This window comes from Salvelinus namaycush, chromosome 31 (genome assembly GCF_016432855.1).
Source record: "Salvelinus namaycush isolate Seneca chromosome 31, SaNama_1.0, whole genome shotgun sequence".
NCBI classification, from domain to species: domain Eukaryota; kingdom Metazoa; phylum Chordata; class Actinopteri; order Salmoniformes; family Salmonidae; genus Salvelinus; species Salvelinus namaycush.
In genome coordinates this window covers 6,295,088-6,309,042 of record NC_052337.1, presented here as the reverse complement: position 1 = coordinate 6,309,042, position 13,955 = coordinate 6,295,088, and the positions used below count along the sequence as shown (strand labels likewise).

At 41.0% G+C, this 13,955-nt stretch overlaps 2 protein-coding genes across 2 annotated transcripts; one reads left to right on the top strand and one right to left on the bottom strand.

Annotated features, from left to right (window-relative positions):
* The first annotated feature begins 531 nt into the window (after positions 1-531).
* Positions 532-1,534, top strand: LOC120026333 (CD209 antigen-like protein E). The gene has a single exon (XM_038971173.1). The coding sequence runs from the start codon at positions 575-577 to the stop codon at positions 1,244-1,246; it is 672 nt and encodes a 223-aa protein (XP_038827101.1). The 5' UTR covers positions 532-574; the 3' UTR covers positions 1,247-1,534.
* A 449-nt stretch (positions 1,535-1,983) lies between these two features.
* fut10 (fucosyltransferase 10) lies at positions 1,984-11,294 on the bottom strand. Its single transcript, XM_038970539.1, has 4 exons — positions 11,042-11,294; positions 10,074-10,353; positions 3,261-4,096; positions 1,984-2,921 (listed from the first exon to the last, which is right to left on the bottom strand). Exons 1-4 carry the CDS (start codon positions 11,129-11,131, stop codon positions 2,697-2,699), a joined length of 1,431 nt encoding a protein of 476 aa, XP_038826467.1. The 5' UTR covers positions 11,132-11,294; the 3' UTR covers positions 1,984-2,696.
* Positions 11,295-13,955: the final 2,661 nt, after the last annotated feature.

Here is a 13,955-nt window from a genome sequence, read left to right as displayed (position 1 = left end):
ATGCTTAAATTCCAATATGGAATCTGAAGATAAATAATGGTGATCTGTCTCTCATTAAAAGCCCCATAGCTCCCTCTAAAGGACACAGTGGTACATCATATTAAGAAACAAAAGTCCTGCTGTTCAACAATCATTAGACTAACATGGCCCTTTGAGTTTAGTAGAAATGTTTAAACCCTATCATGACTGAAGAGTTTAGTAGAAATGTTTAAACCCTATCATGACTGAAGAGTTTAGTAGAAATGTTTAAACCCTATCATGACTGAAGAGTTTAGTATTACTGTTTAAACCCTATCATGACTGAAGAGGAAGATAAAAAGTAAATAAACAACTTTGTTTAAATATACATTAAAACAAGCATGCCGACTTCATGGACTCAGTCTTTGAATTTGAGTGGTTATAGTTACCCAACAGCATCTCTAAGAAAATTATCTGTTTTCATGCACTGAGGAACTGTACATTTCCTGTTTCCTGTCCACTATTACTGAGGATGACTCTTGACTCAGAACCAGACTTTCAGTAAGAGCTGAAGTAACAGTTGAAGTTAACTGTATTTGAGCAGAAGTGTGTCAAGATGGACAATGATGAAAATACATATGCCAATGCAAGTTCCTTCAGGGCCAGCCCAAGAGAAGGAACAAGATATTTCCAGTGGTGGAAGAGACCCTCCAGAGCTGCTGCAGTGTGTCTGGGGCTGCTGTGTGTTCTCCTACTGGCTGGGATCATAAGCCTGTCTGTCTACCAGAGAAACCAATCGACCAGTTACAACAACTTGACGAAAGCGAGAGACCAGCTACAGAAGGAGAGAGACCAGCTACAGAAGGAGAAAGAAAACCTGAACAAGAAGATCAAAGGGAGACGCTGTCCAGAAGGCTGGAGGGAGTTTGAATTCAGCTGTTACTACATCACCAATGAGAATAAAACCTGGACTCAGAGCAGTGAAAAATGCCAAGAGTTTGGAGCAGATCTGGTGATCATAAACAGCAAAGAGGAACAGGTATTTATCAATGGATTATACCAAACAAAAAATAATGTCTGGATTGGTCTTACTGACTCAGTTACTGAAGGGACCTGGAAATGGGTGGATGGTACACCACTGACCACAGCGAATTGGGGGAAAGGGCAGCCCAACAGCAACAATGGAACCGACCAGGACTGTGGGGAGTTTGTATATCGTCCAACTAGTCAAGGGTGGTGGAATGATGATAACTGTTCCATTAAACAAAATTGGATCTGTGAGAAATAGGATAATAGTTCCTCTCTCTGCACTGCTGTTGAAAAAGGACTATTGTGATGGTCTGAAGATTGATGTTTTTTGGTAAAATAGTACATTGCATTAGACTAGGGAGAGAAAGGCACAGGCACACACAGTTACCATTTCACACGATATGTATATCATTAAATAAATTACTTTAAGTTTTAGTTATCCATTCATTTGAAATTACTGTAATATTAATATTGTAAAATGGTATTGTTAATTTTGCTTCCATTATGCTGTACATAAATAAGATGTACTTTCTGCTTATTCAATAAACTGAACAAAAATATAAATACAACATTTAAAGTGTTGGTCCCATGTTTCATGAGCTGAAAAAAAAAGATTCCAGAACTTTCCCGTACGTAGAAACAGCTTATTTCAAATCAAGTTTATTTTATATAGCCCTTCGTACATCAGCTAATATCTCGAAGTGCTGTACAGAAACCCAGCCTAAAACCCCAAACAGCAAGCAATGCAGGTGTAGAAGCACGGTGGCTAGGAAAAACTCCCTAGAAAGGCCAAAACCTAGGAAGAAACCTAGAGAGGAACCAGGCTATGAGGGGTGGCCAGTCCTCTTCTGGCTGTGCCGGGTGGAGATTATAACAGAACATGGCCAAGATGTTCAAAATGTTCATAAATGACCAGCATGGTCAAATAATAATCAGGAATAAATGTCAGTTGGCCTTTCATAGCCGATCATTAAGAGTTGAAAACAGCAGGTCTGGGACAGGTAGCACGTCCGGTGGACGTGTTTCTCTGCACAAATTTGTTTACATCCCTGTTAGACCGACAGAAAAGGTTTCTCCTTGCCAAGATAATCCATCCACCATGTAACTCAGTAAAATCTTTGAAATTGTTGCGTGTTGTGTTACTATTCTTGTTCAGTATAAAACATGGAAATTAAATGTATTCTTATGACAGTTTTATTAGAGTTTAAAAATGCAATACAAAGTTACTGTAAAAACAAAGATAAAAGCAGTATGGTAAATTGACACTGTTGATTTAAATGTAAACATAACATTGGTAAGGTGATGACATATTCCTATTCCTGAACGTGACAGAGGTGTCGACTCCTGAAGGAATTTGGTTTAAGGAAGATTAAGGAAGGTTTCGTAAATAAGACCAGACATTCTCTCACTTTTAGAATCGCACACATTTTTTTATTTTTTGGTCGGCAACTATGGTTGATAACAATAGCTATACAGCAAGCTATCTTTTGAAATATTAAAGATATGAAATATATTGATCAAAAGTTATTGTGTGATTGTCATGTTCAACCATTAGTCATCATATGTGGACCATTTTCATTTTCATAGTGCTTCTGAACTTTGACACACCACCAAAGCACTGTGTGGCCATAGAAAAATGATACTGTATCACTGTAATATAACAAGGGTCCTTTCTATGTGAATTATAGTGTTTTCATATTAGTAGGGTTTTAGTCAGTGAATACTTCCTTCCAGTACTGCTCCACAGTGAAATTCTTGTTCCTCTCAGCCAAGTGACGCAATGCCCTAGCCTCTTTCTTGGACTGCTCGTAACTGGCCGTCCAAATTCCTCGCAAAGATGTCCGGTTTCTAGGGCCTGAAGCAAAGTCAAATACCCTCGGAAGTGGACACTTTAGGTGGTTTCCCTCTGCTTGCCAGGTTTTAGGAACAAGGCCCTGTTTGGGAAGCAGAAATATTACGATATAGGCACACTAGAAAAACACAATACTGGTGCATGTCTATTTCTGACTAGCTTGAATATTATTATTATTAACACAATATTGTGTTCTAGTCTTGTAATGTTATAATTTAAAGCCAAATGTATTTTTTATTGTGTGTATGGACCATGGGATAACTAGCTGTCATCATGGAGTCAGCTAATGGGGATCCAAATTAAGAATCTGTATAATCAACTATTTACTGTCAAACTGTTGACACACCAAGTAAATAGTACTCTAAGGAATGAGCAACCTTATCATTAGATGTCACAAATAAAACAGTTCAGTTCATGTTACCTTTTTCTGTCTGTCGATGTTCTCCCACACCCTGCTGCACACCATGCACTCAAACACATCTATGTAGTTCTCCTGTGTCAGATCCTGGACTCCCCATGGGCGTTCCTTCAGCTCCTTTACCAACTCCAGGTTGGAGACTTCACGCTTCAACTTCCACTCCAGATAAGTGGCATACTCCCCATCGTCCTCATCTAGTCTCTTTAGATACAGAGCCAGTTGTTCAGGGGGCTCATCTGGAACGACTACAACCGCACTACTGTTGCTCGGCAGCCATTGCCGAACATTGGGAGCCCCGTAATACACAGGGACCACCCCAAGCTTGAGAGGCCTCCATAGTTTCTCGGTGATGTAGTCGTCGCAGATGGCGTTCTCAAAGGCCAGAATGAATTTGTACTGGGCCAGGATCTGGTAGAAGGCCTGCTCCTCCATGGCAATCGAGTCCCTCAGATGGGAAGGCAAGTCCTTGTTGTGGAGGCATTGTCCATATGAATCAACCTTGATGTGCTTCATTAACTCTCTCACATAGGCATCCCGGTCCGACGGAGGGTCGCAGTCTGACTGGACGTACACCACTGGGGCAAGTGTTTTCCTCAGCTTATTCTTTTGGTTGAGGGGCACCAGGTAGGTCTGAGAGGTCAGGACCTCCAGGTTCTCCAGGTACTGGGAGGTGAGGGGCAGCTGGGAGTGCTGGCTGAAGGTGGCCGTGTGGTTAAAGAGGGTGATGACGGGCTCGTGGAAGAGCTTGTAGTTGTTTTTGGGCGACTCTTCGTGAAACAAGGCCCACTGGTGGTGCGCTCTCCTCGGCAGAGGAAGACTCTCGATGTTGAAATCGGTGCCTGGTTTGATTCAAGAGGGTTGGAAAGGGGAGACATTAGTATAGAGTTTATGTGTCTTGAATGTGAAGGGTCAGCACATTGAATGCAATGCTGACCATTTTGCTTATTACATAAGTAATACGTAGAGTAGATTAACATAAAATATGTTTTTATATTCTTCCTTTTACTCATCTTGTCTGAGATGACAGACATATTACTCTGGGATCTGAAAACTGATGAAGTAACAGTTGTATGTCTTTCTGCCTTGCAGTGTTTATAATAGGATGCCAGGTATTTTGTTATCATCAGAAATGTTCAAATCAATGTGTCTCGGATATATCCTCTTAAATCGGGTGCACTTCTGTCCTTTTCTAGGCTGTCAATATATATAGGAAATCCTCAATGAGAAGGTTATTATCAAATCAAATTCTATTCGTCACAGACCTTACTGTGAAATGCTTACTTACAAGCCCTTAACCAATAATACAGTTCACGAAATAGAGTTAAGAAAATATTTACGAAATAAACTAAAGTAAAAAATTAAAGGCTATTAAGGCTATATACAGGGGGTAGGGGTAAAGTGACTATGAATGTAGGTGGGGGGGGTCAATGTAAATAGTCTGGGTGGCCATTTGATGAATTGTTCAGCAGTCTAACTGCTTGGGGGTAGAAGCTGTTAAGGAGCAGCTGTTAATATACTCTAATAAGATATATATAGGAAATCCTCAATGAGAAGGTTAATATTACAGTAATAATAAGATATAAAGGAAATCCTCAATGAGAAGGTTAATATTACAGTAATAATAAGATATATATAGGAAATCCTCAATGAGAAGGTTCATATTTTTCTAATAAGATATATATAGGAAATCCTCAATGAGAAGGTTAATATTTTTCTAATAAGATATATATAGGAAATCCTCAATGAGAAGGTTAATATTTTTCTAATAAGATATATATAGGAAATCCTCAATGAGAAGGTTAATGTTATTCTAATAAGATATATATAGGAAATCCTCAATGAGAAGGTTAATATTACAGTAATACTAAGATATACACCGTTCAAACGTTTGAGGTCACTTAGAAATATTCTTGTTTTTGAAAGAAAAGCAACTTTTTAGTCCATTAAAATAACATCAAATTGATCAGAAATACAGTGTAGACATTGTTAATGTTGTAAATGACGATTGCAGCTGGAAACGACTGATATTTTTATGGAATATCTACAGAGGCCCATTATCAGCAACCATCACTCCTGTGTTCCAATGGCACGCTGTCTTAGCTAATCCAAATTTAGAATTTTGCAGTTATGTTAGCACAGCTGAAAACTGTTGTGCTGATTAAAGAAGCAATAAAACTGGCCTTCTTTAGACTAGTTGAGTATCTAGAGCATCAGCATTTGTGGGTTCGATTACAGGCTCAAAATGGCCAGAAACAAAGAACTTTCTTCTGAAACTCGTCAGTTTATTCTTGTTCAGAGAAATGAAGGCTATCCCATGCGAGAAATTGCCAAGAAACTGAAGATCTGGTACAACGCTGTGTACCACTCCCTTCACAGAACAGCGCAAACTAGCTCTAACCAGAATAGAAAGAGGAGTGGGAGGCCCCGGTGTCAAACTGAGTAAGAGGACAAGTACATTAGAGTGTCTAGTTTGAGAAACAGATGCCTCCCAAGCCCTCAACTGGCAGCTTCATTAAATAGTGCCCGCAAAACACCAGTCTCAACGTCAACAGTGAATAAGCGACTCTGGGATGCTGGCCTTCTAGGCAGAGTTGCAAAGAAAAAGCCATATCTCAGACTGGTCAATAAAAATAAAAGATTAAGATGGGCAAAAGAACACAGACACTGAACAGAGAAACTCTGCCTAGAAGGCCAGCATCCCGGAGTTGCCTCTTCACTGTTGACGTTGAGACTAGTGTTTTGCGGGTACTATTTAATGAAGCTGCCAGTCTTTGAATGAAGTGTGTGTTTTGTCCTATATATATATATATATATATATTTTTTTTTTTTTTATCCCAGCCCCTGCCTTTTGACTTTTGGTAGGCTGTCATTGTAAATAAGAATTTGTTCTTTAACTGACTTGCCTTGTTAAATAAAGGTTAAATATTTTAGTTTTTAAATCAAATTCCCCAGAGACCAAGCCCAAATCTCCATCATTTGCGTGAAGAAAAGATGGAAATACAGAGGGCGGAGGTCTGGGTGCCTTGTGAGAATTTGTTGGCGAGTGAGTAAACACTAAAGAAGGAAGTACCAGTGACTCACTCAATAAGGAAGTGGTCAGATGAAGCGGATGATACACTACAGGACTGTTTGGCTAGCACAGACAGGAATATGTTCAGGGATTCATCCAATGGCATTGAGGAGTATACCACCTCAGTCACCGGCTTTATCAATAAGTGCATCAACGACATTTCCCAACCAGAAGCTATGGGATTACAGGCAACATCCGCACCGAGCTAAAGGCTAGAGCTGCGCTTTCAAGGAATGGGACACTAATCCGGACGGTTATAAAAAATCCCACTATGCCCTCAGACGAACCATCAAACAGGCAAAAGGTCAACACAGGACTAAGATTGAACCCTACTACACCGACTCTGATGCTCGTCGGATGTGGCAGGGCTTGCAAACTATTTCGGACTACAAAGGGAAACCCAGTCGCGAGCTGCCCAGTGATGCGAGCCTACCAGACAAGTTAAATGCCTTTTATGTATGATCACGCTCTCCATAGCTGATGTGAGCAAGACCTTTAAACAGGTCAACATTCACAAAGCTGCGGGGTCAGACGGGTTACCAGGACGTGTACTCCGAGCATGCGCGGACCAACTGGCAAGTACCTTCACTGACATTTTCAACCTCTCCCTGTTTCAAACAGACCACCATAGTTCCTGTGCCCAAAAAAGCGAAGGTAACCTGCCTAAATGATTACGTCGGTAGCCATGAAGTGCTTTGAAAGGCTGGTCATGGCTCACATCCATCATGCCAGAAACCCTAGACCCACTCCAATTCGCATACCGCCCCAACAGATCCACAGATGACCCAATCTCAATTGCACTCCACAATGCCCTTTCCCACCTGGACAAAAGGAACACCTATGTGAGAATGCTGTTCATTGACTACAGCTCAGCTTTCAACACCATTGTGCCCACCAAGCTCATCAATAAGCTAAGGACTCAACACCTCCCTCTGCAACTGGATCCTGGACTTCCTGATGGGCTGCCCCTAGGTGGTCAGGGTAGGCAACAACACATCTGCCATGCTGATCCTCAACACTGGGGCACCTCAGGGGTGCGTGCTTAGTCCCTTCCTGTACTCCCTGTTCACCCACGACTGCGTGGCCAAGCACGACTCCAACACCAGTTCGCTGATGACACAAAAGTGGTAGGCCTGATCACCGACAACGATGAGACCGCCTATAGGGAAGAGGTCAGAGACCTGACAGTGTGGTGCCAGGACAACAACCTCTCAATGTGAGCAAGACAAAGGAGCTGATCGTGGACTATTGGAAAAGGAGGACCGAACATCAACGGGACTGAAGTGGAGCGGGTCGAGAGTTTCAAGTTCCTTGGTGTCCACATCACCAAAAAACTATCATGGTCAAAACACACCAAGACAGTTGTGAAGAGGGCACGACAACACCTTTTCCCCCTCAGGAGACTGAAAAGATTTGGGATGGGTCCCCAGATCCTCAAAAAGTTGCACCATCGAGAGCATCCTCACCGGTTGCATCACCGCCAGGTATGGCAACTGCTCGGCATCTGACCATAAGGCGCTACAGAGGGAAGTGCGTACGGCCCAGTACATCACTGGGGCCAAGCTTCCTGACATCCAGGACCTATATACTAGGCGGTGTCAGAGGAAGGCCCAAAAAATTGTCCAAAACTCCAGTCACCCAAGTCATAGACTGTTCTCTCTGCTACCGCACGGCAAGCGGTACCAGAGTGCCAAGTCTTGGACCAAAAGGCTCCTAAACAGCTTCTATCCCCAAGCCATAAGACTGCTGAACAACTAAACTAATCAAATGGCCACTCGGACTATTTACATTGACCCCCCTTTGTTTTGACACTGTCGCTACTCGCTGTTTATTATCTATGCATAGTCACGTTACAAATGACCTCGACCAACTTGTAACCCTGCATATTGACTCAGTACCGGTACCGCCTGTATAGAGCCTCGTTATTGTTATGTAAATGTATTGTGTTACTTTTTGATTGATGAGATGTTTTACTTTAGTTTATTTTGTAAATATTTTATTAAGTCTATTTCTTGAACTGCATTGTTGGTTAAGGGCTTATAAGTAAGCATTTCACAGTAAGGTCTACACCTGTTGTATTCGAATCATGTGACAAATAACATTTTATTTCATAAATTCAATGGAGTTAACTGCACCTCAGAAATTGCAACCCAAATAAGTAACAGACACATCTCAACATGAACTGTTTATAGGAGACTGGCCATGGTCGAATTGCTGCAAAGAAACCACTACTAAAGGACAACAATAAGAAGACACTTGCTTGGGCCAAGAAACACAAGCAATGGACATTATACCTGTGGAAATCTGTCCTTTGCTCTGATGAGTCCAAATTGGAGATTTTTGGTTCCAACCGCCATGTCTTTGTGAGACGCAGAGTAGATGAACAGATTATTTCTGCATGTGTGGTTCCCACCATGAAGCATGGAGGAGGTGGTGTGATGGTGTGGGGGTGCCTTGCTGGTGACACTGTCTGTGATTTATTTAGAATTCAAGGCACACTTAACCAGCATGGCTACCACAGAATTATGTAGCGAACGCCATCCCATCTGGTTTGCGCTTAGTGGGACAATAATTTGTTTTTCAACAGGACAATGACCCAAACCACACCTCCAGGCTGTGTAAAGGTTATTTGACCAAGAAGGAGAGTGATGAGTACAGCATCAGACGACCTGGCCTCTACAATCACCTGACCTCAAACCCAATTGAGATGGTTTGGGATGAGTTGGACCGCAGAGTGAAGGAAAAGCAGCCAACAAGTCTCTCAAGACTGTTGGAAAAGCATTCGTCGTGAAGCTGGTTGAGAGAATGCTAAGAGTGTGCAAAGTTGTCATCAAGTCAAAGGGTGGCTACTTTGAAGAATCTCAAATATAAAATATATTTTGATTTGTTTAACACTTTTTTGGTTACTACATGATTCTATATGTGTTATTTCATAGCTTTGATGTCTTCACTATTATTCACCACTGTAGAAAATAGTACAAAAAAGAAAAACCCTTGAATGAGTAGGTGTGTTCAAACTTTTGACTGGTACTGTCTATAGGAAATCCTCAATGAGAAGGTTAATATTTACTGCAATAATAAGCATATGGATGTACACAATGCAAATGGATACATATAACTGTATAGTTCACTCTAAGAAAATCATGGTTAGAACCAAGGTACGAGGTAAGAACCAAATGTGATTCTGAACATACATTAAACTGTATTGCAATTCCATCAAGAGTTTTTAAAGCTATACACATGAGGCAGGCCTACAGGATATGCAAATATTATCTATCATCAATGACTGTTTCACAATAAGGTGTTCTAGGGTCAACTATGTACTTGGAAACAGTTGAACCAATAGAGTTACTTACAGCTGCAATACCAGGGCCTTCTCTTCAGCTTGGACCTACACAACAATGGCTCCCTCTAGTGTACATTTGATTATGTTTACTCAAATCAAATCAGAGGATGCTAATGTTATAACAAACCATCCATGTAAATGATTACACCACAACAAAGATGGCCTAATCAGTTTTCACTTGACTGTAAAAATGTACTACATCTTGTCCTCCTTCAAGCCTCTTGTCAACTAGGCTAAGTATCATGAAAACAAACAATTAATCTATATCAAACACCATACCAAGTTAAAATAATGATTTACACTTAACTTCAGGAACTATACAGACCCATACATTGTACATTTTCTAATTTTCAGATGTTCCTATAGTTTCAACAAATTAATAAAAAGTAAAAAGTCTCACCATAGAAAAGGAAGGCCTGTGTAGATGGGTGAGAGTAGAGGGTCCTGTTGATGGTGAAGAAGCACTTGTTTGTCCCACACTCTCCTAGTCGGCCAATCTCTCCTGTTAGTGGGGACCACCATACAATGTAAGGGTACTGGCCCTCTGGACCTCCAGGGGAGGTTCTCTCACTGGCCAACAGTCCGCTGCCATGTAAACGGTGTCTCCAACCTGACTCGTGTAGGTCCCTTGGAGGGAGGATGTGTACTGTCCTTTCAAACTGACCAAGCTCCACCACCACCTATGCAAAGACAGAAAATCTATATAGTATCTTTTGGGAAATGTAGACCATCTTTTTGACACTACACTGTTTGGGAAGTATATGGATTTTAAACGATTCAGGTTATGGTCATTTTCATGAAGATGTGCAATGCATGCAATAACATGCACCTCAGCATAAACACACGCATGCAGCCTGACAGTAAAACCCCACAAAAGTATGATAATAAATGCAATAATGTATGTATAGCTAAATTAATGAGTAAAAATACCAACAGACATCTAATTCCATGCATTCTGGAATATACCAGTTACTGATATGGGATTGAGATGGTTAACCAGGTGGGAAAAGATAAGGAAATACCAGAGGTGAAAGAGATTCTAGTTTTCATCCCAGTATTAGTCAGATAAACCAAGCAGACCTAGGAACAGAGATTGGGGATGGAATCTATTGCGTTTCAGCATTTTCTACCTGCAAACAAAAGATAGGAATCAACACAACTCTCTATATGCAAATGCGTGCGTGCAAAGCGTTTGTTATTATATATAGTGCCACGTTCTTGAAGACACAATGTAAGCACTCCTAGAGCGGATACATTTCACAACGGTGGAAACCATTGGCGTGAAAAGGTCACTACTGTCGTGTACAACTGACAGTGTTTCTGTTCGACCTCGATACTTTTCGTTCATGTCACTGTAACGATAAATACCTGCAGAGTAATCAGAAGGAAAAGTACAGCTGATAGGCAGAGGAAGAAAACAAAAAGTTTCCTCAAAGAAACTATTGAAAGTCTTGCCATCTTTCGACTATTGAGCAGCACGGAGGGAAAAACTACTTGCTAAAACTCATATTCAAATGTTCCCTGTTCAGTGGCGTTTCTAAAAATTATTTCTAATTGTTTAATTGTATTAATAGCGAATAGCTTGTTTTGAAGTAGCGGAGATGCGCGCGGCCATTTTCCATATTTGTGTTGGCAATGAGGGGATTCGATTATCTGGCCTATTATCTGGATTATCTGGGTTATCAACGGGTGAAAAGTGATAGCATTCGTTTTGGAACCGGGCTGCCTCCTGGGTGTGAGCCAGGTGCCCAGTTCAAAGTCCACTCGAGAAATCGTCTCAAAACAAAAGTAATGTTGCCTAGGCTAGATTAAGCATGTTGAGTAATGAGTAGGAATCTGTGTTTTCACATTCAAAAATGATTGCTTTTAAAAAAACGCTTTATCTGCCTTCCCAATGAAAACTAGTTTGAACATTCTACCATATATTTCACAGAAAATATATATTGTATGTTTCTGAAAGATGTACCATGCTGCCTTGTTGACAACCTAACCGAGCGGTGCAGATTACTGTTCCAGTTGAGAAGGACGCTCCTCCCTCACCGCTTTTCGCCGTTCACATCACGGGCCATATACCGGTGCACCGCGGCTCAGGTTCATAGAGCTCCCTCAGCAGCTTCAGAAACGTCAGGGGAGGTCCCAAATCTCATTGGTTATTGTACCCTTCCGTCAATCAGAGACATCCTAGGAGTCTGATAGGCTTGTGCGATAGGCTAAATGAACACATCAACAAACATACATGAAGATAAAATTGCATGAAATAGTACAAATACATTAAATGAGGCTTATAATTATAAGTAATTTTACATGATTGATTGATCTATGCTTTTTGCGGGTGGGGACAAATACATAACTCGGATGGATGTATGATAGGGCCTACTATGAAATGTTGGTAAAAATCCTGAAAAATTACATTCAGTTGTATTACAGTAGTTGTATTGCACTACTTTCCGGGTGCAAGCTGTTGTTTCTCAGCCTAAACATTTGCTCCAGTGCCCATGTTTAAGGATGCCACAATGCTTGCTTAGCGAGTACCGCTTCCCCCTGATTCAGCTCATCCACGACTCGAAATCAGGACCTCCTGAAGCGTACCAACCCATCTCACTATGGAAATGGCCTTCTTGAATGGAGCAAGGGGTGACACTTCATGCCGATGAGTGATTTTCACAGATCCCATCTGCTACACCAATCTATTCGGAGACCTACCTAGTGTCCACTTTCGATTTAATCAGTCCATGCGTGGGTTGGTCCTTTACAAGAGCCTTCACCTTCTCTTTCACATTTTTTTTTCACTTCATGTAGGCCTTTTGTACATGTGAAATAGTTTTCTTTGTCTGTTCCAGAGTTCTCCCTCTTAGAGCCAAAGTATCGCGGAAGAGGAGCGTTAACATTTTAACGTTTTAACAGCGTTAACATAACAAGTCATTTCCGATTGAGCCAACATATGCATCGTTGACCTTGAACACAGTCTCCGCGACCACGGGAACATTGCCTTTAATTGTCAATGGCACGATAAAGCGGATCTTCAGCTTTGCGGATTGAATAGAGCCCTTTCTCTTCTTTCCTCTATTGAACTCTAAATCCAAAATTATTTTTTTTATAAAACCTTGATAATACAAAACAGGTCCACCTGAAACGGAAGATGAGAAAAATATTGTCCAGAGATCTAGTCTTTCTTTATACAGTATAGGTATTTGTTCATGTGTATTCTGTCAAATGTTTGCCTTTAAGAAGAGACTATAAGAAAATGAGAGGCGTGAGACCACAGATGTAAATAAAGTGAATCAACAAAACAAATGCTGGGTACAGCACAAACCATTTTACACAATCAACAATTTTCAGCAAATAGTTATCTCAAATTAGTCTACAGGGATTTACACTCTAATTTTACTCATGGCATGAAATCTGATTGAACTCTGAAATATGTATGATGTAATGTCTTCCACTTAACAGTAACAGAATGGGAGGGGTAATTGACATCCTTCTTTTCTGTGTCCTAACTGAACTTTTCACCTAAATATTTACATCTTCCCAGTATCCTAACTGACCTCTTCACCTCTTTATTTACATCTGCCCAGTGTCCTAAATGACCTCTTCACCTCTTTATTTATATCTGCCCAGTGTCCTAAATGACCTCTTCACCTGTTAATTTATATCTGTCCAGTGTCCTAACTGACCTCTTCACCTCTTTATTTATATCTGTCCAGTGTCCTAAATGACCTCTTCACTTCTTTATTTATATCTGTCCAGTGTCCTAACTGACCTCTTCACCTTTTTACTTGTATCTGTCCAGTGTCCTAACTGACCTCTTCACCTGTTAATTTATATCTGTCCAGTGTCCTAACTGACCTCTTCACCTCTTTATTTATATCTGTCCAGTGTCCTAACTGACCTCTTCACCTGTTAATTTATATCTGTCCAGTGTCCTAGCTGAACTCTTCACCTCTTTATTTATATCTGTCCAGTGTCCTAGCTGACCTCTTCACCTGTTAATTTAAACTACATGACCAAAAGTATGTGGACACCTGTTCGTGGATCATCTCATTCCATAATCATGGGCATTAATATGGAGTTGGTCCCCCCTTTAGCTGCTATAACAGCCTCCACTTATCTGGGAAGGCTTTCCATTGGATGTTGAAACATTGCTGTGTGGACTTGCTTCCATTCAGCCACAGGAGCATTAGTGAGGTCAGGCACTGATGTTGGGCGATTAGGCCTGGCTCGCAGTCGGAGATCAAATTCATCCCTAAGGTGTTCAATGGGGTTGAGGTCAGGGCTCTGGCCA

What these genes read in the sequence shown, in the direction of transcription:
- fut10 (XM_038970539.1), bottom strand. Translation starts at nt 11,131, where the DNA reads ATGGCAAGACTTTCAATAGTTTCTTTGAGGAAACTTTTTGTTTTCTTC. An exon ending in TCCTTCTGATTACTCTGCAG is followed by an intron (nt 10,354 to 11,041) that starts GTATTTATCGTT and finishes GTCTTTGCATAG; the next exon opens with GTGGTGGTGGAGCTTGGTCA. An exon ending in ACATCGACAGACAGAAAAAG is followed by an intron (nt 2,922 to 3,260) that starts GTAACATGAACT and finishes CTTCCCAAACAG; the next exon opens with GGCCTTGTTCCTAAAACCTG.
- LOC120026333 (XM_038971173.1), top strand. Translation starts at nt 575, where the DNA reads ATGGACAATGATGAAAATACATATGCCAATGCAAGTTCCTTCAGGGCC.